Source organism: Alligator mississippiensis, chromosome 3 (assembly GCF_030867095.1).
Source record: "Alligator mississippiensis isolate rAllMis1 chromosome 3, rAllMis1, whole genome shotgun sequence".
In the NCBI taxonomy this organism is placed as follows: Eukaryota; Metazoa; Chordata; order Crocodylia; family Alligatoridae; genus Alligator; species Alligator mississippiensis.
In genome coordinates, this window is record NC_081826.1 from 135,919,756 (window position 1) to 135,947,726 (window position 27,971).

At 42.0% G+C, this 27,971-nt stretch overlaps 1 protein-coding gene across 4 annotated transcripts in view; it reads left to right on the top strand.

Moving 5' to 3' along the window:
• ADAMTS16 (ADAM metallopeptidase with thrombospondin type 1 motif 16) overlaps nucleotides 1-24,039 on the top strand; it is a 190,088-nt gene extending 166,049 nt beyond the window's left edge. Inside the window, exons 19-24 of one of the 4 annotated variants that reach the window (XM_019491133.2) lie at nucleotides 4,864-5,065; nucleotides 6,019-6,213; nucleotides 8,467-8,691; nucleotides 11,539-11,650; nucleotides 18,835-18,982; nucleotides 21,826-21,912. In XM_019491133.2, the coding sequence (XP_019346678.1) occupies nucleotides 4,864-5,065; nucleotides 6,019-6,213; nucleotides 8,467-8,691; nucleotides 11,539-11,650; nucleotides 18,835-18,974 (874 nt within the window). In that variant the 3' untranslated portion in view covers nucleotides 18,975-18,982; nucleotides 21,826-21,912. Of the gene's footprint in view, nucleotides 1-4,863; nucleotides 5,066-6,018; nucleotides 6,214-8,466; nucleotides 8,692-11,538; nucleotides 11,651-18,834; nucleotides 18,983-21,825 lie in introns of all 4 variants that reach the window. The other 3 variants (XM_019491132.2, XM_019491135.2, XM_019491134.2) reach the window with 3 other exon arrangements.
• The last annotated feature ends 3,932 nt before the right edge of the window (nucleotides 24,040-27,971 follow it).

A 27,971-nucleotide genomic window follows, 5' to 3' on the forward strand; every position in this document is an offset into this window, starting at 1 on the left:
CTTTGCTTCGAGTTACTTTCTTCAGTTGACACGACAGGCTCGTGGTTTAGAGCTTTCAACTGGATTGGGCTAGAAGGTTCACGGGAAGGAACTCTAGTCTGCCTCTCTTCTTTTCTGTCTGTAACTGCAACTCAAGCAAGTTTTCCTGCCTGCACCGTGACCATCTTTGGTGTAAGTAAAATAATCTTAAATCAACCACTAAGCATCCGTGCCTAATTCTAGCGTGCCGCCTGCCTTCCCCGACCCGGGCGTGTCCGGGCTGTTGGCCACAGCCCGCCATGCGGAAAACCCCCGTGGGCCTCGAACTGCTCCCGGCCCGCACACCCTCAACATGCTCCTGGGTGGCGGAGAGTCCCAGACCTGGCTGGGCAGGGGCACAATGCCACAGGAGTCCCTGCTGCTGAGCTGAGCTGCACGTGGCCAGCTGCAGTAGAGCTCAAGGCACAACAGCAGCCGCCACTGCCACCTTTGTCCCCACAGAGATGGGGAGGGAGCCCCCTGTGCTCCTGGAGGAGCCCCCCCTGGGGCTCCAGTCCTCCCACCACCCAATGGGGCTGGGGCCCTACTTACCTTCCCCTGCTCCTGGCTGAGCCACAGGTCAGTCCCTCACTGCAGGGGCCTTGATCTGGCCCCTGCCCCTTCCCTCCCCCACAGATTGACCTGCTGGGGCTGGAGGCAGCGGGTGCATGCATGCATGCATGCACGCACAGCTGTCCCACCAGTCCAGGGTTGACCTAAAGAGGCTCAGGGATCAACCGGTCAATCACGATCCCTGGGTTGGTGACCACTGCTCTACATTAACTCTTTTTAAATTCAGTATGTTCTACTGTTCAAACTGTGCTTGAACTAACTATTCTTGAATCCTTATCTAATCTAAATGGGTCCATTATTACCTTAAATCAAATGAAAGTTCCTCTCTGTCTCTGGGAATTCTCTTCTTTCATTGCAGTGTCCTGAATCTTCCATTTTACCTCTACTTTAATCTCACTAACTTCTGACCAAGGAGGCTTGGAGGAGATTCCATCTTCCTTCTTCAGTTAGACTAGTGCTCTCAGTGTATTCACAACTCTGACGAAGTTCTAAGTTCAAACCTCACTCTCGTATGTGGCAGTGCAAAGTGCTGCTGCTCAGCTAGTCTTTAAGTTTTTCTTTTTACAAAACTATCAGTATGTGGAGCCCTGCAAGGCAGCTGCAGTGGCGCACACAAATTTCTATACATTTGAATAAAAGTAATGGATTTCTGAGGAGGGTGCTCGATTGAACTGGTAGCAAACCCTGTTGGGTTAGCTGCTGCTGAACATATTGTTTGAACCAGAACCTTGTGCATATCTGAGCAGTAACACTTCATGTTGTTTGTTTTTTGAAGCACGAGATGCACTCTGAGGCCCAAGGCAGGATGTTGCATCTGATGGGCCAATGCTCTGATTTAGTCTGGCAAAAAGTATTCATGTATTTTTTTTTCCTAATTCTGTGTCAGAAAAGGAAATCCTTTGGCAAAAGCTAGATGTATTATGGATTGCCTGGTTCTATTTAGAGAGGAGTCACATTTTCCAAGGAACAGTGTCCCATGGATCTTAAACATGGAGTTAAGATATTGAGACTGTCTATAACAAAAAACATCTGAAATTGCCTTGGGCTAGAAATCGATATCAGCAAATGAAATGGATCAGCTGTGCTGGGATGTGTCGTGGCACAGCTGATCTGCTTCATAGGGCAAAACACACATCACCTGTTGTCCTGCCTCTTGATGCTGCAGGACAATAGGCGATGTGTTCTGCTGGGGTTGAGGGGCCTGGTTCTATGTACCCCAGGAATTTTTATTTATTTTTTTTTGCAAGATTGGGCTCCTTGAGCCCTGGGAGAGCTTGCCTGATTTTCCCTGCTTACCCAGACATGCCCTGGAGATCCTGAGGGCACATCCCGGTGAGCGGGGAAAACCTGGCAGCCTCCCCCAGGGCTTGAAGGACCCAGTTCTGTGCAGAAATTACTGGGGTGCAATATTCTGTACAAGATGAGGCCCTTCAAGCCCCCAGGGTCCTACTCGGAGTGGCTGGAGAATGAAGGCAGCTCTGGGTTGTCTGTGCTCTCTCGCCAGATAGGTGTCTGCTGCAGTAAAGCAGCATAAATTATTACTACCTTCTGTTGTGGCTACAAATCTGGGCATTTGTGGTATGAAAAAGGGTATGGATGTCCATTTGCTTTTGCTTTGTGAAACTATAATCTTTTTTTATGGTGACACAAAGGCGAGGAACAGCAATTCCACCTGTTTCTCTCTTAAAGAGGCCTACAATAACCAAAGCTCTTCAGAATTGAAACTGCTGGAAAAATGAGTATTATACTTTCTCAAATGACTGGATAGAACTCCCGTTTTCTGCAAATACAAGAAACCCAGGCTAATTTCAGGTATTTTTGTTTATGTATGTTTCTCTAAATAGGCTGAAATGACACACAAATGTGTTATTTAAGTTGCTGACACCTCTATTTGGAACATCATGTCTGTTGTACTTCAACTCAGCAAAACCAAGTTTTGTACTGTGAAAGTAAATAACATCATTGACTTTGCACATGAAGCATTTTGTTTCAAAAAAGTGATGTGCAGGTGCACATCCTTGGGGAAATCCCTTAAGCATTTAGTAGAAATTATGTCCTTATTTTTGGAATTTTTAAGCCAATCTACAGCTATAATTCCTCATTAAATGCTATAAACTTAATTAAAATTTGTCTACACAGTCTTTTGGTCCCTGTGAAATGTTTTAGTTTAAAAGAAATAGCATCTGTTTAATAGAGACAGACTTTTAGATCTCTATTAAATTCTATAGGATGTTTTTCAGTAAGGAATTCCCCCATATACAGTGAAGAGTACTACATGTCATGGACCTAGTAGGCTGTGTAGGCAATTATGGGGATTATAGGGATTGTGTTTGATACAAATGTAGTAGCATTGAGAGAGTCTATTTTAACCATGTTAATTATGACTAGGGAAGGGTGTGTATTTCTCAAGTACCAAACTCTCCCGTGAACTGAGCAAACTCCTTCAAGATGAGAATCAGTGAAGATAAAATGTAGTCTCTAAATTAATTTTGCTTCTATCAGTTAGAACACGTTTATACCACCTTCTAACTTGTCGCTGCTTTAATAACGTCCTCTGAAATATATAAATACAGGATGTGTCTGTGAGCATCACATCTTTGTTACAAAATACTGCATCTACATCAAAGACTGACATCCGGAGTATTAATTTTTAAAGGAAACAGTATACTGGAAACATTTTTGTTTAGTACAAAAAAATTATCAATATCAAAAGAGAACAGGAAAGCCATGCAACTAACTATATTTGAAAACAGCTAATAGCCATTGGGAAATGATGCATAAAAATGTTGTAACAGGAAATGCAAGCCTCCACATTAAATCCCTGTCTAAGCTAGCATGAAACACAATGAAGAACACGAAGTGTTTATCTGGTGGGGTGATTTAGACAACAAGAATTCCTTGTTGATGGTTGACTTAATTTGATGAAAATACTGGTGGTGTGGGATAAGCTCCATGGTGCCAAGAGACTCTGAAAATGATGTAATACTTGGCTAACTTTTTTTTTCTCTTTGTCCATGCCCATTTGTTGTGGGCTCAATAAAAACCAAGCAAAACTGCAGCTGAGGCAGCAAATGTTCTGCCACTTTTCACATTTAGGTCATCATAATGGATTGTGTGATGATGCAGAAATGCATCCTATCAATCAGGCCACTTGTGCTGATTTATACTGGTTTGTGGAGTGGAGTCCTTGTGGACAGGGTTCTTTTGACTCTGTAGCCAAGAGTCTTTTTGGCCCATCCAGGATTCTAGGTACAAATGTCTTCCATTTAGGAAAGGGGAACATTGATGTATAGCCAATTGGAATGGAAAGCAGGGGATTGGCATAGCTAGGATGGGTTAAAATAGTAGTGATAGAAAGATCAAACTAGATTTTTGGTTAGAAAAGGCTTGTAGAGGTTGAAATTTTTGGGAAACAGAGAATAAATACAGGGAAAACAGACAGAAGTAAAACCATCACTAATGTAAAACATAAAGGGCCAGATTTTATTCCATCTATTAGGCATGTAAGTGGACGTAGGCTACCTAAATGTGATTCTGGTCAGCCATTCTCGAATTCCTAAAAAACAGTTAATGGAAAAAAAAAGGGTGTACATGGATTAGAACTGCACAGATGAGACTAATATTAGTGAAGTTGCTATGCCATGCCACAATCTGATGTTACAAACTTCAAAAAGCAAATGAGAATGAGCCAGAATGATCACAGAGTGTGTTCATAATCAGCTGAGGTCAAATTTCCCAAGATTGTAGACCAGTGATTCTCAACCTGGGATGCCTTGAGATACTTTCAAGGGTGTCTCAGGGTGTCACACAATGTCAGCACATTTAGATGTGCAAACAGATTTCACAAGATAAATCAGAGAGTTCAAATAGGAATCCATAGTGTTAAAAACATTCTGAGTTCTTTGCAACAAAAGAATTGCTCTAGCATGTTTATTTAGTCAAAAAAAAGAATGAAAACTAAGAGCTGGCACTTTCAGTGAGGTGCCTTGAGTCTAACAAGGTTGAGAACCATTGTTTTAGATACTGCTTTTGGAACATCTCTAGCATATGCACACTTTTCATTTGTTGTAGATCAACCTGAATATCACAAGACAAACATCCGTGGCTCTTTTGATTTTGGAGAGTACTTATTTTTTTTAGTGTTTTATTCCATTCCTGCTTTTCAATTCTTTTAATTTCTTTCTGACAAAAGACTAAAGGAAAAAATCAACCTATGAATGAACACATGGAGATGGTACTAGCTGATTACATTTCAATAAACCTTTTTTCTAGTTGGTCTGTTGGCAACTGGAGTGAGTGCAGTCTGACTTGTGGAACAGGAGAGCAACTCAGACAAATACGGTGTGTTCAAAGAATCCGCTACAAGCCAGAGCCCGTGTCATATTCTTTCTGTCCAGTGCCTGCTCCGGTCAGCAGGCAGATTTGCAATACTCAGAGTTGTTCACCTGCTTGGAGTGTGGGGCCCTGGTCAGAGGTAAGAACACAGGATTAACTTGAGTGGTGAGTAGTACAGCTAGCAATGTACTTGTGGACTAGCTAATCACTTTTGAATATACAGAATGAGTTTTTGTCTCTGTTCTATGCCAAGATTTAATGCATTAAACATTTATACATGGATTACTCTTATATATAGTCACTATGATATATAGTTCTCTGAGTATAATCTGTACTCCTCTGAGTAAAGACCTCTGTTCCTACTCCTGAAGAGGAGCAAGGCTAGCAGTTCCACCATAACTGGCTTTGTGATCAGTGGGAGCATATATTATTTCTTCCTTTCCCATCAAGTATTATTCCCATCCTTTCTTAGGTTTATGCTGCTGTCTACCACTGTAGGATCTGAGCAATCCCGTGTAAAATTGATTGGAAATTAAAGTGTAAAAAAATCTTCAGCTTGTTTTACTGCCTTTTAAAATATAATACATGCTTATTTATTGCTCTCACCAGTTGCTGGACTTGGCACCTGGAGACTGACACTCTCTGCAAGCACAGAATATAATGCACTTAGCTGTAGTGTAAGCTTTCCCAAATATCCCACCTATGTGTCCCAATTATGGCTGTAAAGACCACTTTTGGTAGTGGGGAAGTTAAGTCTCTGTGGGCGCATCTACAGGAGATGCTACGGCACAGTAGCAATGAGCTACTGCATGATAGCTTGTTGCTACCACGCAGTAATGTTGCTGAGCACTAACCATGTGGCAATGGTACTGCATAGTAGCTCATTGGTACTGCGCAGTAGCATCGGGGAAAAACCATGTGGCGATGGTACTATGCCGTAATGCTGGTTACTGCACAGTCATTTAGTACTTGCATAGTGTGCAGTGGGCAGCTCATGTAGACACACCTTGTGCCCATGTTGATCCTCATACTCCCTCACAATTAACTTGTTAATATAATCACAAGCAAATACAGCCTGTTTCCCATCTCTAGTGTTCACGAACATGTGGAAAAGGATGGAGGAAAAGAACAGTTGTCTGTAAGAGCACAAATCCCTCTCCCCGGGCTCAGATTTTGACTGATGCTGCTTGTACAACAGAACTGAAACCAAAAACTCAGGAAGCTTGTCTCCTCAAGCGCTGCCACAAACAGAAGAAGCTGCAGTGGTTTGTGTCCACGTGGTCAGAGGTAGGCAATACTATCTCATTGCCCTTGTAAAAAATTTTTTAAAGAATGTGTAGTTCAAATCTGTAGGAGGACTGAATTTTTTTAAGCGTATGTGGTAAATGACCTGCTCTAATCAATTGCTAGCTAGTACTAGCATGATAAGAACCTACAACGTCTCCCCCCCAACCCCACTTTCGCTGTGCAACATTAGTGACAAGGACACTGAAACATTTATAAGGAACCTCCAAAGGATTATCGTCACAATGTTATAGTATTTATTTATTTACACAATGCCAAATCCTATGTTTCATAGACAAAATTACCATTACTTTGAAAGAATTTGGCTGTGTTGAGTCTGCAGGAATTGGTATTCCATAGTGCAGTACATAGGCGTATAAGGAAGATCCATAAGGAAAGTTTACTGGTAATGAAAATACAGTGGTCAGCATTTCCCAGTAATTAACACACTATGCTAGCTGACAAACAAGACTGTTTCACTGGGCCATTGCCTTTGTTAGCATTGATAACAACACCTATAGCTATGATTGCCTAACACTTTTCCTGATGTAACCCTGTTTTCAGGATTTTAACATGCCGGATTGAACTGAAATTTTCCATGCTGAACGTCTGCCTCTGGCCGAATTTTGTGGAAAATTTCAGCAGAACCAGTGTGGCCATTTCTAAGAATGAAATGAGAGAAACCAATTGTTTTGCCCATGTTATCAATTCCTGACAAATGTAATTGTTTGTCCTGTATGTTTTGGAGCAGAATATGAAATTTGGCAGGGAAACGTCACTCTGACATCATGAATATGCCTTTTGGTGTCTCTGTAAAATTCCAATCTGAATTGCTTCAAGTTGCAAGTGTTCATAAATCACCTCTTGGCCAGGTGAAGCTTTTTATCATTTGACAGTTAAATTATCCAAATCCATGCACTATGGATGCTTCATTCACTTCATAGATCTTTTGTGGCAGTCAGCTCGAACACCTGCCCATCTGCTCAAAGAGACTCGGAATACTTCATACCAAGGCTAAGTAGGACTTCCTCTGCATTTTCTCCTCTTGGCTTTTAGAGATCTCTGTAGTGCCAGATGCAGGTGCAAGACAGCTGGAGGAAGAGCAAGGGGAAACAGTTAGACTGCAATGCAGAAGGGGTAGGAGGTTGGACAGAGAAAAAGACTAAGACATAGGGTATGGAGGAATGAGAAAGAATAGTCTAGGACAGCTGAAAGGAAATGGAAATATTGGGAATGGAGCTTGGGCACAGTACAAATACTGGGACAGAGAGAAGCTCTGCATGTGTACACGGTGGTGCCATGTGATAGAGAGAAATAGGAATGAGGTAGGAGGGGTTGAACTGATGGAGTAGTGTATTGGCAGAATGGTTTCAGTTCCAGTGCAATAAACCCCAGATTTGTATTTGTGTTGCATGCTGAAATGATAAGTGCCATAGAAAAGCCCACAGGGACATAAATAGTTCTGTATTAAGTGCAAAGCTTGGGAGGCATGCAGAAAGGAACCACTGAATGCTGAAGTTAAAATGAAATATTGATTATAACTACCAAGTCAATGAGAACCATTTATCGTATGCACTGAAAAAGTCATAAGTCCTACGGAAACAAATAGTATGGGATTGCGTAACTAAAGACGGGATTATGATGTATATAGCAAAGAGGGCCAAACTGATGTTGCACAAACAACTTTAAATCTGGCATTTCCTAACTTTTGAGTTACTTGACTTTGCAAACTTCATATTCTTTTAATGAAAGATCCTTATTATATAGAATATGTTGGCAAATACTGACTTTTGGCAGTGACCACTGTGCAGAGGTATTGTGGTGTGTATATATATATTGCAAAAAAGCATATTTTAAAACAGCCTACCCTTTTTGAGGCATTATGAACTGATTTTAATGACTTGTTTATTAATATTCCAATAATATGAAGAACCCCCTGCTCCCTTTCTCTCCTTCCTGTTATTCCAAGGAAGGTTTTTTCTTATGTAAAACTGTTTGGCAGAATATACTCCACAGAAAGTTGTCAATATTCTGGTACTTTAACATACAGTAGATGAAAACTACAAACTATCAAAAATAAAAATTAAGTTTTGGTACTGCAAATCCTTGTTCTGTCCTCTACACTTATATTTCTCTTAAGACTACACAGAAAAAATGCTGCTGCTTGTATATTCTTGAGAGTAAGAAAATTATAGTTGCCATATAAGATTGTCAACAGGCTACCATAACATCTCACTTCCCGTGTCTTTCTTTTAGTGTTCAGTGACATGTGGAAAAGGAATTCAGAGACGGTTATTAAAATGTACAGAAAAGTATGTTTCTGGAAAATACCGAGACCTTGCTCCAAAAAAGTGCTCCCACCTGCAAAAACCAAACTTGGATCTGGAAAAAGACTGCATTTTAGCTGTGTGTCCTAAGCACCCCATTTACTCAGCAGTGAGTTATACTCGAGGCAGCTGGTACTCCTCTCCTTGGTCTCAGGTACATGACAGTATTAACTTTTGAACCTATTTTAAGTCACAGATGAAGTCATAATCTGCTATGGCCTTGTGCATCATACAGGCTAAAGAAATCAATCTAGTAATTCCTGAAATGGAGGGAATTATTTTCTATATGAGAGAACACAGTTGAACCCAATAGTCTGTGGTAAAAAGAGTGATTAGGATAACTGGAAAGGGAATTATTGATATTTATTATATATTTCCACTATCTTCAAAATTACACTTGGGTCTTTATAAACAGAAAAGAAAAAATGGTCCCTACCCAGAAAAATTCCCCCTCTGTTTTCAGAAAATGGCCTTTAGGACTGCCCAAGTGTTCATAAAAGCTTAGGAGATCTTGGAGGAGAAACCTCTTATTCAGAGTTAATTAGAACCATTCTTTGCATCTTAACAGAGGAGTAAAATATATCTACATGCCTTTCACTACCCTGTAGACACTTGATACATGGAGTCTCCATGCCTTGATGAAGTGGTCACAAAGCTTTTGGCAAACTTTCCCCATTTAACACAGATTTTTAAAAACAGATTCAGGGACTATAAATTATTTTGTTGTAAGAATTCAGTGAGTTGCTCACCATAGGCACTTACATTCGATACTCTAAGCTCAATTTTGTGGAAGGTTGTCAAAATATAATGGCTTGATGCCCAGCAGCTTGTGATACTTAAGAAGTCGTTCTTAAAAGGGTTTAAAATCTCTTGTTATGCCATGTGGTGTGCAGGTTTTTTGATCAGCCTTATTTATCTTTTATTTTGAGGGGGACCACTGTATTAAGATGAACTTGAAGCGGTTGAGTAGAGTATGTGGCTGAGTTTCAGATAGTTCACATGCTAATTTAAGGTTGATGTGACTGGTTAAGTGCAAACACCTGTCTGGCTGTCTGAATGATTCACCACTCAGAAAACAGGGTGTGAAATCAGAGGCTGAGCAGTGTAAGAAGACGTATTTCATTCCAACCATTCTTTTTGTTGTCTGTGTGAAAGTTTAGTGGGAATCGATAGCTTTTGGGGACAAGAAGCATGAAGGATGAGCACTTGCAACAATGGGGTTGACTTCTGGCACAGAACCAGAGACCTTTGTAATTACAACAGACCTGACAGGATGAATTTATATTCCCTTTTGAGAAGGCCTGTACAGACCCACGCTCTTCAAAGTGCAAGACATAGCATTGCAAGCTGGGAACCATCTGCAAAACAGTGACCATTGGGGTCAGGAGTGCATATACACGCTCTGTTTTATAGATCCAAATCCTTGGTGTGAGATTACATAACAGCCTGAAGGCCTTGCTTCACTCAGTTCCCTTCTTTCCTCCTCCTTCTCAGGCAGCAAAGCACTGCATTGTATTAGCCACGGCCGAGATTCTATTCCATCTATTGGGGATCTAAGTGGATTTGGGTGTCTAAAGGCAATTCTGTTTTACCCTGTTTGAATCCTTGACTATCCATATCACTTCTACTTTGGTAACACTCCCTCCTCTGACCTTTAAAACTGAGTCACAAAAACAGTGAGGAGGAAGGCCTGCTGACAGTTTTTCTGGGACTCAAGCAGGGTGAAGTAGAATTTCACTTTAGCATCTAAGTCCACTTGCATACCGAATAGGTAAAATTAAATCTGGTCCTTGACTTCACTCCTTGACACGTTTCCTTTATTACATGGTTTCGTTTGTGAGTCAAACACAGTCTCCTCTATACTATGTTTGTAGATGCTAAGCTATGGTGTGCTATATCAGGAAACAAAAATGTGTAGAGAAGAAAGAGTAAATAGTTCCAGTTTAGCTTAGATTGGTTAGGTTCACTCCACTGTGTGTTCCTGAATCAAAAGCAGAGGTTCTGAGGCAAGTCATGGATATTATCTTTTCATTGACTTGCTCTTGCCTTTGCAGTTAATAGTCAGGAAGACCTGGCTAAAATACACTTCATTTTCTATGGTGTATGTGAGACATGGCTGCATGCAGCCCAGGTGATTTCCAAGTCCTCTAGTCTTTTACAGCTTTTCTTTAATGTTGGATCATTCTTTCACTAAGTTCAGTTTTGTTTGTACAGTTCTCTGCTACCTAAGCATGAGAAAATCTCCTCAAGATAGTGACACCTGGGAAAAAGCATGGGAGCTGCTAGAGGCATAGCCTATTGGTATAAAGCAGTGGTGCACCTACCTGTGTATAAAGCAGTGTGCTCAACTTTTTGCCCTGCAGGACAAATGAGTGGGGCTAGTCCACAGGCCAGATCAGACCTGTGCCCCCAGGATCAGGCATGTGCACCCAGATCTAGACCATGCTGCCCCCATTTGCCTGGATTGGGGCCTTGGACCATGTGCCACCTTTGCCTGTTCCTGCATATTGGGTTTTGGGCCCTGGGACCCCACCCCATCCCCTGTCCCTTCCCTACCACCTAGCTCTATATGCCAGGATTGTGGCCATGGGATACTGTATCACCTCTCCCTGGACCTACATGTTGGGATCAGGCCCCATGCACTGGATCTGGCACACAGGACCATGGCCCATGGGGCCTGCCAGAAACCCTTATTTTCCTGTTGATTCAATAAGGTCTGAGCGCTGCCACTGTATGTGGGCATGCTATGAAATCAGCAAGCAGATGGTGGGGCAATAAACTAACAGAATTAATGTTACAATTATGAGGTTTATAAATTGCATCTATTATAGTACATCTATAACTTTCTTGCAAAAAATCTATATTTTAGTTTGAAATATTAAGTGCTAAGTCATGAAGAAATACATTTACTAAAAGTTTGCAGATGCTAGTGACATCTTAATGAACTTATAATTTTACCAGCACAGCAAACATGCTTCCTTACATTTTTTTTCACTCTCAGGATGAATTTAAAGAAATCATGAAATTCACAGGACAAAGCACAGAGAGATTTGATGTGAATCAGCTGAATCAATTCTGTTTGACTCCTATAACTGAGAAAATAAGCATGTCAGGTAAAATCCGTGGAGGCATTATGGTGACTAAAATGGTACTCAGGTTGTTCATAAGCATCTAAGTCCAAGAAAAGCAATCCAGGAAATCCCACTCAGAAGCTTCTAATCCTAGAGGCACCTTCATTTATTTGGTGTCTCTAATTTGGGCCACAAAGTTCCTAGGACACCTAAAATTAGACTTCTGTGCATTACCAGAAATGCCTTATTTTGAGCAGCTGTGCATCAAACTCTTGCCTAACCTCCATTGTGGCGGTGTTGGTTTTGCCTATATTTGTTCCTGCTGGATTAGTGGTCAGAACACTCTCCCAGGAAGTTGGAGACCTGGGTTTTGGGTCCTCCTCAGCCTGAGGCAGGGTGGCCATTCGTCCAGCTTATACCAAACCGTCCTGTACTTAAATCTTTTGTCCTCTGTTCATTTCTGAATGAGGAACAGACTGCAAAAAGTTCTATTTTTCAGTTAATTGGTGGAAATACATGTCAATCATTTGCCCTCATGATTCTATTGGCAGTGCCTAGAGGTAGAGCAGTGCACAGCCAAGAGGAGTAGGATTCCCAACTAGGAAAAGAGGGTGGGAGGTGGCCTTTTTATGGTAGCCCTGCCCCTTGATGCTGATTGGCCAAGGGGCCCAGTGGCCCCACTCCTTGCTGCTAATTGACCAAGGAGGCAGTGACACCACCCCTCATCACAGATTGGCTGAGGGGGACTGCCCTCACAAGGGGATGTTCTGTATTCTGGGGATGCATCAGTGGCCACCCTACCCTGAGGGGATTCAAACACTCATTCTCCAATGCCTACAGGCATTTATACACATACATTTTCTTTCTTGGACATGCCGGAGATCTGTGCAGTTGTATAAGCAGCGAAATGCACATCAGCGCACAGAAAATGGCAGTGGTGTGCTTTTGAATTAAAACACCTTCAAGGTGTTCTAGCTCAAAAGCGGACCACCACCATTTTCTGTGCGCTGATGCACATTTTGCCACTTATACAACTGCGTGCGCTGTGGCACGTGCATATAAAAATGCCCTTTTGAATGTCTCCTTACAAACAAATTACACAGAAGGGTATATGGAGCCATCTTTCTAGTTGAAGAGAAGTTCAAGGCAGCTAAGAGTGCAAGAGTAATTCAGCGAGGAGAAGAGCAGGTAAGAGGAAGGCCTAGGTCTGTAGCCTGCTGGTTAGGATACTCCCCCTTCCCCTCCATTCCCAGCTAAAATCTGGGTCCTTGTTCCTGCTCCCAGAATTATTTCTGGTTTTTTATGCAATAACTCTTCAGTGTAAAATACATAAATGTTCCATGGAGCAGACTAGAACCCAGAATTGACCATGTCCCAATAGAGAGACCTCACTGCTAAACTATAGTCCTGCACCCACTTCCTCGTTTTCTTTCTGGCCTCATGATTTCTGTATTCCTTTCTGCGAAGTGGCCCCACTAAATGGGAAAGGGGGCAGGATACCAGCATCCCAATGTAGTCTGTAGCCTGGTGATGAGGACTCTCCTCAGAGATAGAAGATGACGTTTTGAACACCAGCAGGCTGAAGAGGGCATTGAATCCAGGCCTAATCTAACCACCAGACTGTAACATAAAAAGTGATGACAACCTTTTAAAACAAATGTGCCTGTGGGTATGGCATGACAGTGCTGCCAATATGAATTAGAATGCCATCCTAAGTGAGCCTATTTTTTCCTGGTCATCTATGTGGCCATTTTTAAAATACTTATAGGGTGTTTTTGGAATTTACTTGTCCAGGGTTATAGTTGCTACAGCACACACTCAGCAGGCATGACTGTAATTGTCCTTGTGTGAAGGGCTACATATCAGGGAATAGAATACCCCTGGATGTGTAAGCATCAAATATGGCCATTCTGATGACCAGGAAAGAATAGAATGCTATCCTGAGAGCACATCCAGCAGGTCAGGCCCTCCAGGGACATAGGGAGTGTCTAGGTTCCCATCTTTGTTCTGACTTAAGTGGAGAGTGGACAGGAGTCAAACACAAGCCTCTTGGACTGGGCCAGTTCTATGCATGCCCATGGAATTTTGCAATCCTAAATGGAGGCATCAAAGAATTCAGGTGCCTCCAGGATTTGGTGACCTTTGGCAGAGTTTCCTCAATATATTTTTTGGACTGAGCTGCATTCACTTTGTGTAAGTACCATTTTTAGATGCCTGCAGTCTCCACTTCTGGATTGTACCTGAAGTGCTTTATTTAGATTTAAATAGACCAGCCCATCTTATGGAGAACACCACCCTCCCTGCAAAAAAACAAAACAAAGACATAGGAGTCAGTTAGTCACAATGTTTTAATTTATGTATGTCTTGGTTTTTCAGTTTTAATTTTACGGCCCTGCAATTTCTTCTCTGTAAAAATGATAAAAAGAAAAGGATTTCTTAGGGTGATATCTTTTATTGGATCAACTGTATAGTTGGCATAATTAGTGGGGGGCAAAAAGGGCAACCATCCTGCGTACTGACCTGGGGGAAGGAGGCAACAAAAAAGTGGCAGCTATGCATTTACTTTCATAGTCCCTTTTGCCACTTCCATTTTGCTCCAGCACCCTTCCACATCCCTACATTTCTGATGGTTGGGATAGAGTTAGACAAGCTTTCAAATGTAAGACATTTCTCTTTAGGTCTGAAGAGTTAAAGCCAGTACAGCATGGCATGGCCAAAGCAGCTGGAAGAGGCAGCAGAGAAATTCCCAGGTGTAGCAGGCAAACAATTAGCAGGAGAAAAGAAGCTGATTATTGGAAGAACAAGAATGTGATAATGACCGTTCTCCCTTTTGATGGGCCTTAATCTCCCAGTTTAGACAAAGCATTCAAAAGCTTGTCTAACTCTATTCCCAGTTGGTCCAGTAAAAGATATCACCCTTAGAAATCCTTGCCTTGTGCTTAATTCCTGGATCAACATGGCTATAGAATCACAGGGGTGGGCAAAATATGGCCCATGGGTCAGATCTGGCTCACCAGGGAATTCTATAGGGCCCACATGGGTAACCTGGGTTGTGGCACATGCAGCTGGCCCTACCACCCCTGGGCATGTGGCATAGCAGGGGCAGCACAGTGGCCAGACTTGGCTTCCCAGCAGCCCCCATAGCAGCTGTTCACTCCGCCCAGCTCTCACTGCCAGTGTCCCCACTGCTACCGGACCCAGCCCCGCTGCCCAGACACCCTGGCTTATCTGCCTGGCACCCACCTCTGGGGGCACTGGACAGAAAGGGAAGGTTGGGTTTTGATAGAGACCAACCTGGGACTCTCATGGGCAGGGCATACTTTGGTCAGGTGGATGGGATGAGGCCACGGGCAGACGGGAACCAGCATCTGGGAGTGGGACAGGTGGGTGGGTGGGCCTCGGGCTGGTCCCAGAGCACAGCTACATTCCCTTCCCCCATGGAACTGGTGCCCATCGCAGGGATGTGCAGGGAATGGATCGTGGCTCTGCCCTGGCCCCACATTATCACCCCCTCATCCCAACCCTGGTTCCACTCATCTGTCCCACTCCCAGATGCCAGTCCCTTCTAGCTAGCAGCCCCATCACATCTACTAGGCCAAGGACACTCTGCCTGCGGGGGCCCAGGCTGGTTTCATGGACACCTCACTCGCCCATCGTCTCCATCCAGCACTCCCAGTGATGGGTGCAGGGTGGATGGGCCTGGGGCCAGATAGGATCAATTCCCCCTCTCCTTCCCTGCTGCCATGTTGGGCTGAGTCAGCACCCTCCCCCAGCCTGCAACAGCTCACCCAAACTCCTTCAGGGGCCCTCCAGCCCAAATAATTGCCTACCGCTGCTCTAACACTACTAAAAGGAAAAAAAAATGCTTTTTACCTCCAAGCTAAGTATCACCTGAATGGGGAGAAGGTATTTATGCTGGTTGTTTAGCCACAGTAAGATATCCTGTAGATTGAAATAATGCAGCCTGTCTTTGACAGGTGTTGTTTATCATTTAGCAAACTACTTGTATCTTGCCACATCTCTTTTTCAAATACGTATTTGCTTTGTTAGACTGAGTTAACAGGTGTCTATACAAAGCTTTTCAAAACATCATCCAATATGTGTCTTTTAATTTGATTTCTGTTATTTGCTTTACCTGTTGTTCTTTAACTCTTTGGTTCAGTTTCACATGATTCTGTGCACATTTTCATGTTGAACTTGATTAGCCATATAGTTCTGGTTTTATGATCATGTTGAGTCAATGTGAGCCAGCAGCATCAAAAGGTCCATAAACAGACATTTTTTCATTTGTTTTCACCCAGCACTGTTCATCTGTGAGCATTTGTTAACTGAGCCTCCCAACAGCCCTGTGAGACTCCCATCTGACACCATTTAACTGGGATGCAATAACTATTTAAGACTGAAGAGCCACTACAGAGCTGTTTAAGGCAGGAACTGGGTTTGAAATTCCCTAGGAATATAAGTGCAGTAGTCAAAATGTAGTTATCTGGATGGAATTTGACCAAGACATAGGAGTTAACTTCCTCTCTTTAAAAAAAAAAAAAAATCATAATAACCTTGAGTAGATAAGTCATTAGCTTTATGGCAAATCTGAAAGACAGCAACTCTAGCAAACCAAAGCACTATGTAACCAAACTTGTAACCAAAGCACTATGCTGGAGTGTCATCTTACTACTGACTCAGGAAAGAGTAGCACACAGTGGTTTATTCAAAGCCTTTGATTTCAGTGGGCTTTAGATCAAAGCCTTAATGCGTCATCAGTGCAACTTTCTGCAACACCCCTGTCCGTAGGAGGACTCCCATTCACCAACTGAATCTTCCATGCCTTGTGATCAATGAGCATCTGAGCACAAGGCTGCAAGCAAGTTTAATTAACAAACATTACTCACAGTTATTCTTCATACATTTTCAAAATGTACTAAAAGTTTGCTGTGAGCATTTCCATAGAAAGATGTGCTTTATATATAATTGACTGTCTTGAAAAGTGTAGGTATAAAGGCTCACAGCAGTTACAAAAATTAATAGGATGTCAGTGAGCAACAGGAATGAACTAAGAAAAAAATAAAGCTATCTACTTATTGAATTACTATTTTTTCCAACATTGTTGTCCAGACTGTAGAAAATGTGAAAGGAGAAAATACTACAGAAATAATCTAATAAACAGAAGGCAGTTTATCCAAAAACAGAAATCTTATAAAAATCCTTTCTTTATGTTAAAGGCTGGGATAAACTGTGCTATCTTATAGCTACAGAAGACCATATTTTCTAGTGCTGTGTGAAGCTTCGGTCGCTGATTTGATTTGGTGGAGATTTGGCCCGATTTGGTGGTTGAATCTCCAAGTCTGTATTGAATCAGGAGACCTTTTAATCTCTCTGAATCAAATTAGAGAGATTTGGAAACATTCGGAGATTCAGACATAAACACAGATTTAAATGTTTTTTCTACATACCTCTAGGTACCAGGTGGCTCATCAACGCTGCGATGGTGGGGCGGATGGAGCATCCCACAGGAGCATGGGGGGCGCCCCACCCCTCTCGGCACCAGAGCCGGAAGTGGACCAGAAGCACTTCTGGTCTACTTCCAGGTCCGCCGGGGAACTCACAGGCCCCCCCCATGTCTCTCCAGTGCAGCTACAGGTGCCTCCTGGGTCTGGGGGGGCACCCAGGGTCCCCCTGTGGCCGATTGCTAAGTCAGAGGGGGCGCGGGGGCCCCCCTGCATGCTCCCCGGCGGACCTGGAAGTGGACCAGAAGTACTTCTGGTCCACTTTCAGATTTGCCACCAAGCACGCAGGGGGACGCCCTGCACTCCTGTGGGACACTCCATCCACCCCAGCATCGCAGCATTCACAAGTCACACCTGGTACCTTGAGGTATGTAGAAAAAACATTTAAAGCTGTGTCTATGGCCAAGTCGCTAATTCTCCAAATCAGCTTCGAATCTTCAGATTTAAATTCAGCCAAATTGAATCAGGGACAGTAATATGAATCAACAAACTGAATCACTGTCCCTGATTCGGGCCGAATCTGAATTGAATACGGCCCATTGTGCACACCCTTAATATATTTATCATAGCACTGAAATATCTATTGATTAACATACGAGGGAACTGAAACAATCTGCACAGCATTTTGCCCAGCAAAAACTGGAATGCATATATGGGCCCAAAGTTAGCTGTATGGGAATTAATTTCCGATTCAACAAAGAACTTAAATATTTACTTGCATACTGCATGCACCCTTCCCACAAAAAATAGCCTTTCAAAATTGGGATGTTTGTCTTAAGTGGGGAAGCAGATTTTCATCACCAGAAGAGAAGCGTGGAGATGCTCTCGCTTCTCTTTGAGTCAGCAAGCAACAGGGGTGGGATCCAGCTTTAACCCTCTCACAGCCTCTGCCAAATTGGCAGTAGTTTTTTGGCTGAGCAGTCAAAAGCTGCTGCCAATTTGGCAGAGGCTATGAAAGGGTTAGCACCATAGCCTGAAGTAGCCAGTTAGCTGGCTGAGGGCAAATGACCTGTTATAAGCAGTCAGTTCTCTCAGTCATGACTCTGGAAAATATCTTTTTTTCCTACATTTGCCTTCCAAAATCAAGGTGTGTGTCTTACTTGGGGGCATTTCATATGTAAAACAAACAGAAACAGTAAATGCTTCCATCCTATTAGCATCATTGAACTAAATGATATTCTTGTATTTAAGCACTTTATCAGAGACTTTGAATGGGAAAGATGCACTGAATTGAACCTTTCCAAGTTATGTCCGACACAAATGATTCATGGGGCTGTGATCCAGATCCTACTGATCATAATTCTTGTGTGAATAAAGCTAAACGGTGTAGTAGCATCCTTCCATTGAAGGGTACTGAGATTTCTGTTGGTTGTGTACTTAGGGAAATCTCATCCCTGAATTCCATCTCTGCTTTTAAGTGGTAAAGTCCTCCAGCTTTGGGTTCCTTTAAGGGAGCACAGTTTGCTCCTACAAAACTTATGCCTGCAAAATTACACCCATAAAATGAACACAGTTAACTTCATCTTGCAAGTAACACAATTTTGCTTTTTCTATTTGAATTTTGGCCAAGTTGGTCAGGATCTCTAACCTGATCTCCTGTGTATGTCATCACATACTCCATCCCAATGTCAGGTTCTTCTATTTTTCCTTCAAACACTTACCAGTGTTGTCTCAGGTGGGAATACAACAGGTATAGCTCATTCACTGTTTTCTGCCTTACAGTGCACAGCAACCTGTGGTGGTGGTGTGCAAGTGCGGTCTGTGCAATGCCTGGCATCTGGCAGACCAGCCATGGGCTGTCCCCCGCACCAGAAGCCTATCACCTCCCAAGCCTGCAACACAAACTTCTGTCCCATTCCTGAAAAGAAAGGTAACTACAAAGACTGCATCCTTGTCCAACTTGGAGCATTACATTTCCCTTAATGCTGATGCTTTACCTGTCAGCGGAGTAGGCTGGTGTGTCAATTCAGACATTTGCCATGAGATCCCATGTCAGGCTGTATGTGAGATTGAGTCTGTGAATAGTGTTTCTTCTCCAAATAACTCTTCTCTTTTCCACCTGTGGTCCCATGCTCAGAGCAAAGGGAACCATAGCTAGTGTAACAGCATGGGCTTGCTAGCAAATGGCCCTTGTTATCTGTGGATCTTGAGAACTGCTGGACTATGGAGATGGAATCACAGCTTATTACAAGGGGAGCCATTTCCCTTCTCTCATCCAATCAATGATTTAAGGCAACAGCTGTCAACGTTTTCAAGCTGTGAGCTGGAATGACCCAACTTGGATCAGTGGTGGGTGGGTAGGTGCTAGGACACAGTCACAGCCATCATTACTCCTCACCATAGCACAGGGGAAGCTACAAGGGCTGGATTCAGTGGCTCTGTGATCCAAACCTGGTCTGCAAGCCATAGGTTGCCAACCCCTGATTTAAGAGAACCTTCATAAAGATCTCCTTACAACATTTTCTCCTTTTTCTCTTCCTATCCTGGTTCCCCCTCTCAGATATTTCTAGGGGAAATGTGTTCTAACCAAAGTTTATCCCTTAAAAATAAGACATCTTGACAATGGTCCTGTCTCAAGTTCCTACATTCAAGACCCCACATAACTGAATCTTTGTCACAATCATTTATTCATTAACATTCCCATGACAGTTGCTCATATACAGCTGGACCCTCATAAACTATAGACACCCAAAATATTTGAATAAACAGATGTTTGGCTGTGAATTGAGCGGTGTTTTGCAGTTTAATATAGCTGGTGTGAAATTAGGCAGACTTTAGGGTAAATTAGTTCCAGTTAACCAGAATTACACTGTATAGCCCTGTCTACACTGACAATTTTTGAGGGGGGAAAATGGAGGGATAATAATGAAGTGTGGGGGGGGGGGATGCAGATTTTTGTACAAATGTGTTCTAGAGACTATTAAATTCAGGGTTATGAGATGGTGGTAAAAAAAACAGCAGTGGCCAATCCAAACTGGAGATCCTACATCTGGTAGTACAATAGTCATGATGCAGTGAAACAGTCAGTGAATGCAGCCCATGTGGAAGGGTGAAGGGAAGAATTTATTAGCAGAATTTTTTGTGGGGAGCAGAGTACCAAAGAAGAGCTCCCAAAAGGGAGAACCCTGAGATGAGACCACAAGCTACTATGGAAAATTGTAATAGGTCTTTTCCCAGTGCTAACTTAGTGCTTTAAAAGGTCCAGTTTCCAGTGGCTGGAAATAGCCAAAAGCAAAACTGAATGGGAAGGAAATATGAAGTATAAAAATATCAGTTATTACTGGCTGCTGTTTAGTAGATATACTTAAGGAAAGCTACTTGGATTAGAGAAACTCTTCTGGTTACCCTCACATCCATGTGGGTAGAAACTAAACATGTATTACTTCATTCAGTTCCCACTTTGGGTCTCCATAGCTCCTCTTTTTGCCCAGTAGAGAAAAATAAGGCATCCACTGTGGTGGCTAGGTGAACAGTTTGGACTATTCTAACTACAATTTCAGTCTTGTTGTCAAGCAAAAGCACCTACAGGGGGCAGCCTAGATTTGCAAATTGGGAACAAACCTAGAAATTGGAAAAATTGGCTGAGCAGAGAAAGCATGCAGATTTTTCAATTGGTCAGTTGTAAGGGTCTTTTTGAACACTAAAGCAATGCTAGGACTTGTCATCTTCACTGTTTGATACTGCTGATGACTCTAACTTTTCAGTTTGGTCCACATGTAGCCCAAGACCCCAGAACAACTGCGAGCTCCAGAAATACTGTACCAACTCCCCAGGCCTCTGTCAAGTGTGTAGGCTTTGCTGATGAGGAACATCTCCATGAATTGGGAGGGATTTTTTTCTGAAAGAAGAAGGGAATTTATCACAACCTATTAAAGAATCCTAATGACAGGGCATCTTGTGTAATGTGAAGAGTGATACTCTGGATCTCATGCTATGCTTTATACAAGAAAAGGTTTTATTCAGAATGCACTGGATGTCACAGAGGTTGTGAGCTTGCCTTGCCTGCTCCATGGGAGTGATTGACCAAGGGATATGGTGGATTCTCTAACACTTAGGGCATTTATACACATACTTTTTTGTGCTGAAATGCACTGGAGATCCAGCACGTCGGAGCAGACTCATTTAATTGAGTCTGCTCTGCGTGCGAGCTGACATGCATGAAGCTGCATCATGTGCAATTGTATAAGTGGAGAAATGAGCATCAGCGTGAGGAAATGGCAGCAGTGCTCTTTTGAACTAAAACACCTTCATTGTGTTTTAGTTCAAAAGTACAACGCCACCATTTTCTCCACGCTGACTCATGTTTCCCTGTTTATATAAATATATCTGCTGCAGCTTCGGGCACTTTTAAAAGCACCCGGTGCTGCGGCACAAACGTGTATAAATGCCCTCAATCTTCAAATGAAGATCCAATACCTGTCTAAAACTTATGTTACTGCTCCACAAAAAGTCATAGGCCTGATGCAGATATTATTGGGTGAGGCTTGATGGCCTGTGTTGTGCAAGAGATCTGATTAGGTTAATGTAAATGTCCTTTGAACCCTAATCTTTGTGAATCTTTTAGATTCTCTTGCAAGAAAATTGACGTTTTGTTTTAGGTGCCTTTAAGGCTTTCTTTCTCTTATGCCAAGTAATCAGGCCCAGGAAGGGATAATTCTGTACTTTATACAGCATACTAGTAATTCTGTCTAACCTCTGTTTTTCCTCTTTCAGATACCTTCTGCAAGGACTACTTCAATTGGTGCTATTTGGTTCCACAGCACGGAGTTTGCAACCACAAGTTTTATGGCAAACAATGCTGCAAATCTTGTTCTAAATCAAATTTATAAATGAAGACTGGTTACTATAAACAAAGTATATTTTTAATACAAAATGAGCTGCACATTCTAAGTTGGGCTGTGCCTAATGAAGATGGGAATTTGAAGAATAATGATACTCGTCTCTCTCTCTTTTTTTTTTAAACTGTGGGCCTAAAAACTGACATGGACGTGCACTACTGGGGAGACCTTTAAATATTTTGCAGTATTCTGATAGGAGCTTCAACACTGTCTATATGCAGGGTCCCATTTCTGGGAAAAGGTAAAGAAGAAGTGGAAAAAGCACAGTTAATTTTTTTTATAGAGAATATTTTAAAATCATCTAAAGAGCTGATCTTTTCACGATATGGGTGCTGTTATGAAAAGATAACCGGGGAGAAGATTTCTGGAGGAGGAAAAGTTAAAACAACAAGTAAAAGTGCATTAGAACACTCAGGGCGCAGACAGAAGAGCAGCTCCCCTTTGCAACTCATAGCACTTTCCAGGAAGTGCTCTCAGTTAAAACGATCCCCTGGACCAAACAGAAGTTGGCTGTTGGGTCTGGGAGTTGGGGATTCCAGCTGCTTGCTGTGAGCCTGCAGCCCAGTCTCTGTAGCAATGCCGCTACTGCCTCCCAACCTGGACGTTGCTTTCAGAATGGGAGGGAGGAAATGGAACAGAGGGAATTTGTTCTTGGGGTTCCCCAGCCAGTGTTGGAGGGTGGGATGGGTGGATTGGAACCTTCCCACCTCAGGTGGGCTTCAATCCACCCACCCCACTCTTCAGCATGGGCTGTAAAAACCCCAGACCAAACTGAAAACTTTTACCCCCTCCCATTCTAAAAATAGCAACACGCTGGAAGGCGCATGTTACAGAATACACTTTGTTTTGGAGCTACAGAATATATTATATTCCGATTTTTGCAGGATCAGGCCCTTTTAAAGAAGTCTATAGCCATGCACTTGTGTTTGGTCATGACTGTAGACTGCTTTCTGGGGCCAGATCAGGCAAAAATTGTCACTTCTGTCTGCACTCTCATTTTACCTCAGCTTCCCCTGAGCAGTCATCTGTTAGGTAATACTTTGAGCTACTTTAAGGCTATATACTGACAGTCAAAAAGCCAGAGGCTGAATCGATTCACTCTTCACAGGTTAGCTTAAGCTGCATAGATTGGACTGATAAGCAAGTGAACAAACATTCACTTTTGATTCTGAAAATGCAGCCACATGCCTGCAGTGGCTCAGGCCAGAAGCTAGGGGGTGCTAGAGCATGCCTCTCTGGTCTGCTGGAGCAGACAGATTGGGCCAAAGCTAACCTGCCTACCCTGTGACAGGGAGTTTGTAGAGGAGGTGCAAAGCATCCTGGGATCCTGGGGGACTGTTAGGTAGCTTGAATCTGGAGGGGATCTGGGTCACAAGTTCAATAAATCAAACTTAACCTAAATCAGTTAATTCTGATACTACACCCATCCAGGTTTATCTTAAACCAGTTTTGGCCATTTTGAAAGTGGTCTGTGTGCACTGAACTTCTGTTGTGTTGCAGATTTGAACAAGGTTTCAATCATGTACTGGTTTATATGTAATTTCTGTCCCTAGTCTAACAGTCATTAAAGAGTGAGTCCCTCTGCAGCTGTATGTAGCCGGCTCTGAATATGAATTTCAGTAAGAGTGTCTGTGTTTTTTTTGATTAGAGTCTTCAAGAACCCCATGAAAATTAAAACTATTCTAATTAAAGCAAATGTACTTGAGGCACTTAGGCCATGGAAGAACTCAAGCTCTACTTAGAGGTGGTGGGAAGGGGGAACTAAAATAATTCAAAAGGTGCTTTCTTCCCCCTTCTAGATTCACAAACCAGGGAATACTTTTCTTTGTTATTTACAAACGAGTGTTCTTATTTAAACTTTTTATATGCTTTGCCATAACTACAAAACAATTTGTTCCATGCCAGTGTTGTTTAAGCAGCTGATTATACCAAAACCATGTTGTTCATATTAAAATGTAAGGTACTACTACACTAGAGACCTGCTTAATAGTATACTTTGTAAAGCTAAAAACCGTTTGTTTGTTTTTTCAGTATCCATTCAAAATGAATGACATTTTACAATAAAAAAGCTGCACATCTTAATATTTCACTTTGCTATATTACAGCAATGGTGTTTCTTTGTAAAAAAAAAATTGTGGTGTGATATTGCTCTGAATGGACATCTGCATATTTGCTTTCTGAAATTTTAGGATACTTTTATTGCAGTACTTGTTCTGGTAACTTTTCATCACTTAATGGCTGGGGCTGAGATTACACTTTCAGTGACTTTGTTGTGCAAAGAACCCTAAACAGAGTTTTGGTTCTTCTTCCACAGCATGTGCTTTGTGCTGAAGATTTCAGCAGAGCATGACTGAGAGCTTGCTAGGCTGATCTGCACTTGCCAAACACCCTCCTTACTCTCTAAGGAGCAAGTTACCACTGTTTTCAAACAGCAGTAGTTTGGACTCAGTCCTGTATTCCTCATTCAGACACATTGATCATTGACATTCATGGAAGTTTTGCCTGGGTAAGGCAAAACTAAAGCCTTGAGCCAAATTGTCATTTTAGTTACAGCTGTAAATTCAATACAGTTGATATGCACTGTCATGTTTGACAGCAGTTGGCAGTAACCTATTCACATTTTACTGAACCACAATATGAATGGTAGATGAATTTATTTCTAAAAAGAATCAATGAAAATCATTTTTATTTGAATTTATATAGTTCTCTGAAGTGTCTGTACTCAAACTTTACAGTGTTTTGCTAGTACATGGCAGGCAGAAACAGCTTGAGTATTGCATGATGAATGTGGGTGGGGGGAAGGGAAATAAGAAGTCTAAATTGCTAAGAATTAGATTTTATAATTCATTCCATTTGACTAGTCTTAAGGCACTGATACACAGGGGAGAAACTTGATGTTCAAGGAAATGCTTTTTAAGCGAACTGCAGCCCTTGAAGAAAACATGCACATCTGAAATGTAATCAAAGAGCTCAAACTGATGATAGTTGCATGATGTACGTGAGAAATCCTTGTGCTTGGCAAGACTAAATTCCAGTGTGCTCATATTGATCAGTTCATATACACCTAGTGAGAGCCAATTTATTATTTTTGGTATGTGCTATTGTTGGTTATGACATTGCCTATACTGGTTACTCCTGTGCTCAGGGATAGGTCTTTTCAATATGTCACCAATATGACTTCTGTTGTGTTTTCTGCTTATGCTGGAGACTAATGTATTTTATATTGAATATTATAAAAAGGAGTATACTTACTGAAGAGTCATCTTCAAAGCAAGGATTTAATCTAGTCATTGCAGCTTCTACCCAGGGGGATTACATTCCATTTCTAGACTGACATTTGATTTCTTTAGACAGAAGACAAAAACATTAGAAATAAGTACATATTTTTTTAAAGATACAGTGATAGGCAGCTACACCCTAAAGTAAAAATCACAATACGAACAAAGAACTGCTCAGAAGCATATCCACCTCAGTCAATATCCTCATTTACAGCCTTCACAAACATTGAAAAAGACAGGCTTTTGAATCTTACCCAGAGGGTTAACAAATGTGCTCTGCAGCAGGTTGGATGAGAAGTGAGTCTCAAATGCAAGGTAACTGTAATCAAAACAATCCCAGGTGTGTTGCAGGTTCCTTTGTTACTGCTCCTTGTTTTAATTTTAAGCAAATTTAACTGATTTTGACAGCTTAAGCTATATGATTACTTTATGAAATGCCCTGAAGTAACATCATAATAAAGTTAGGTTCTCTTAAGTAATCCAATCTCAGGGCTACTTTGAGACTTTTCTGGCTTTGGGTAAAGGGTGAGGCCTTAGAAACAAGCTGGGGGAGACTCTACTTCAGGCTGCACCAAGAAGGGAACAGCGAACGTCTTTGTTCTGAGGAGAAGTAAGGTGGTATTGGACCTGACCACCTGCCGGCAGTTTTCCTTCCACTTAAGATCAGCAGACTGGAAAGGCAATTCTGAACTAAAGCTGGCAAAACCTTGTACCCATATACTGAAGAGTGATGCTCCCTTTCTCTGCACTGCCACCTGGGGCAAGTCAAATCCTCACTGTTGTGCTAGCCCTTTCAAAAGCTAATGATCTTTTATGGTAAGATGAAGACAAGAAAAAAGAAAAGAAGAGGAAAGAAAATGGAGGAAAAGAAAGCAGCAGCTGCTTGCCATAAAAGTGCCCAAAATGTATCTATGCAGGAAAAAGTAAGTTTCAAGGTAAAAAGCTGTCCATTTTCTATTAACATGATGTGTGACAGAGGTTTATCTATGAAGTTACTTGCCATCCCTCAGTACTAAAGGGGATTGATATTCATTGTAAACCTGATTTTTCCTATGCACTCCTCTCCACTTCTCCGAAGAGTACATGCATCTTCCAAATTATGCTTTATATTTTGAAGTTTCAAGAGAAAAGAATTTGAGGAGAGATTTTGAGGTTAACCAGACAAAGCTTTTCTAAGATATGGGAGTTTGAAAAATGAGGTGTATTTTATTTCTTGAAAAGTCTTACTTTTGGGGGCAGGGGAAATCTATTGCTGAAATATGGGTTGGTTTGAAACCTTTAGTTTTGTTTCCCTCACCGGTCTGGAAAAGATCTGGTGCACAAGACAAACTGATAAGAGCTGGTGGAAAACTTTGGAGTTAGTCATTGTGGCTTTTTGAATCTTTGAGACTGTTTCAGGTGCCTGTTTAAACAGAGGTCTTGCAGAGTTTATACATTCCAGCCATAAAGTAAATGCTGTTTGTACCTCTGCTAACTTAGGGTCTGATCCCAAGTCACTGAATCCTTTCATTGACTTCAGTCGGCTTTGGGTCAGGCTGGTATTATTTTTCTTTTACAAACACAATATTTTTCATTCAAAAATACCTTTTCACCAAAAATGTTGGCTGGGAAAGATGGTGGAGTTCCTAACTTTTGCAAATCAAATAATTCTCCGTTCTGGAGTAGAGGGATTGCACACATCCCATCAGCTTGTACGTGCCATACTGTATAAGTTAATTTAGAAACTACCCCAATGCATGAAGTAACTCAGTAAGCAACATAATATTGGTTTTTGGAAAGTCAGGTACCTCCATTGGAGAGTTTGGTTGCCATTTCTAAATCCTATGAGCTATGCAAGTTTAGGGAGAAAAATTGCTCCCCGGAGTGCATTTAGGTACTTAGAAACCGAGAACACAGAAGCTGAAGCAGCAGGGCAGAGGGCAGAATGGCCCAGCCTCTGACACTTCCTGACCTTGGCCACCAGTGAGGGGAAAGGACCCCTTAGAGTTATCCACCCTCTGATTTGGTCTGAAATAGAAAGAGCTTCTGTCAGCAGGAGGAGCAGCAGCTGCAGCTCTGCACTATGAGCAGCAGAGGCAACCAGGGCAATGGTTACAGACAGGCTGCCAGCAGTGGCACAGCAGCTGAGTTGAGAGCAGTGGCAGTGGCTGCTATTTTTGTGTCCAAAGAAAGCAATGAATGACTTAAGGGACCATTTATCAGTCAAGGTTGGTGAGCAAAAATCTGCTCCCCTGTCTTTGAAACTACCATGCCATGACCAAATGTGGGGCCCCTCAGAAGTTTCAACAGAATGGTGAAACTTGGGTATCTATACCTTATACTCACAAGTCCTTATCTGAAAACCAAAACATAAATGGGCCAGGGTTTAAATGTTCTCCGAGGAACAATGAAATTAATTGCAATGTCTGACTTCTTTCAGTTAGTCTGTTAGATTTGGAATTCTTCTTCTTTTCCACAAAATAGTGCAGCTGCATTTAGGAGGTCTAGGAGGGATTTAATGACATGATAACTCCTTGTAAGACAGGATCAATAGGAATAAAAGTTTTACTTCCCTCCTTAAAAATCAGAGACATCCAGGAATTGTAGCAGGAGGTGGGTTATATCACTTGGAGACATTGCCCTGTTGTTAAAACTTATGACTTTTAAGCAGTGGAAACCCAAGCAATCTTACATCCAAGGATTTCAAATCACATTACACACAGTCTGCTCTAAAGTGGTAGGGTCGTTCCTATGGCACAAGTAT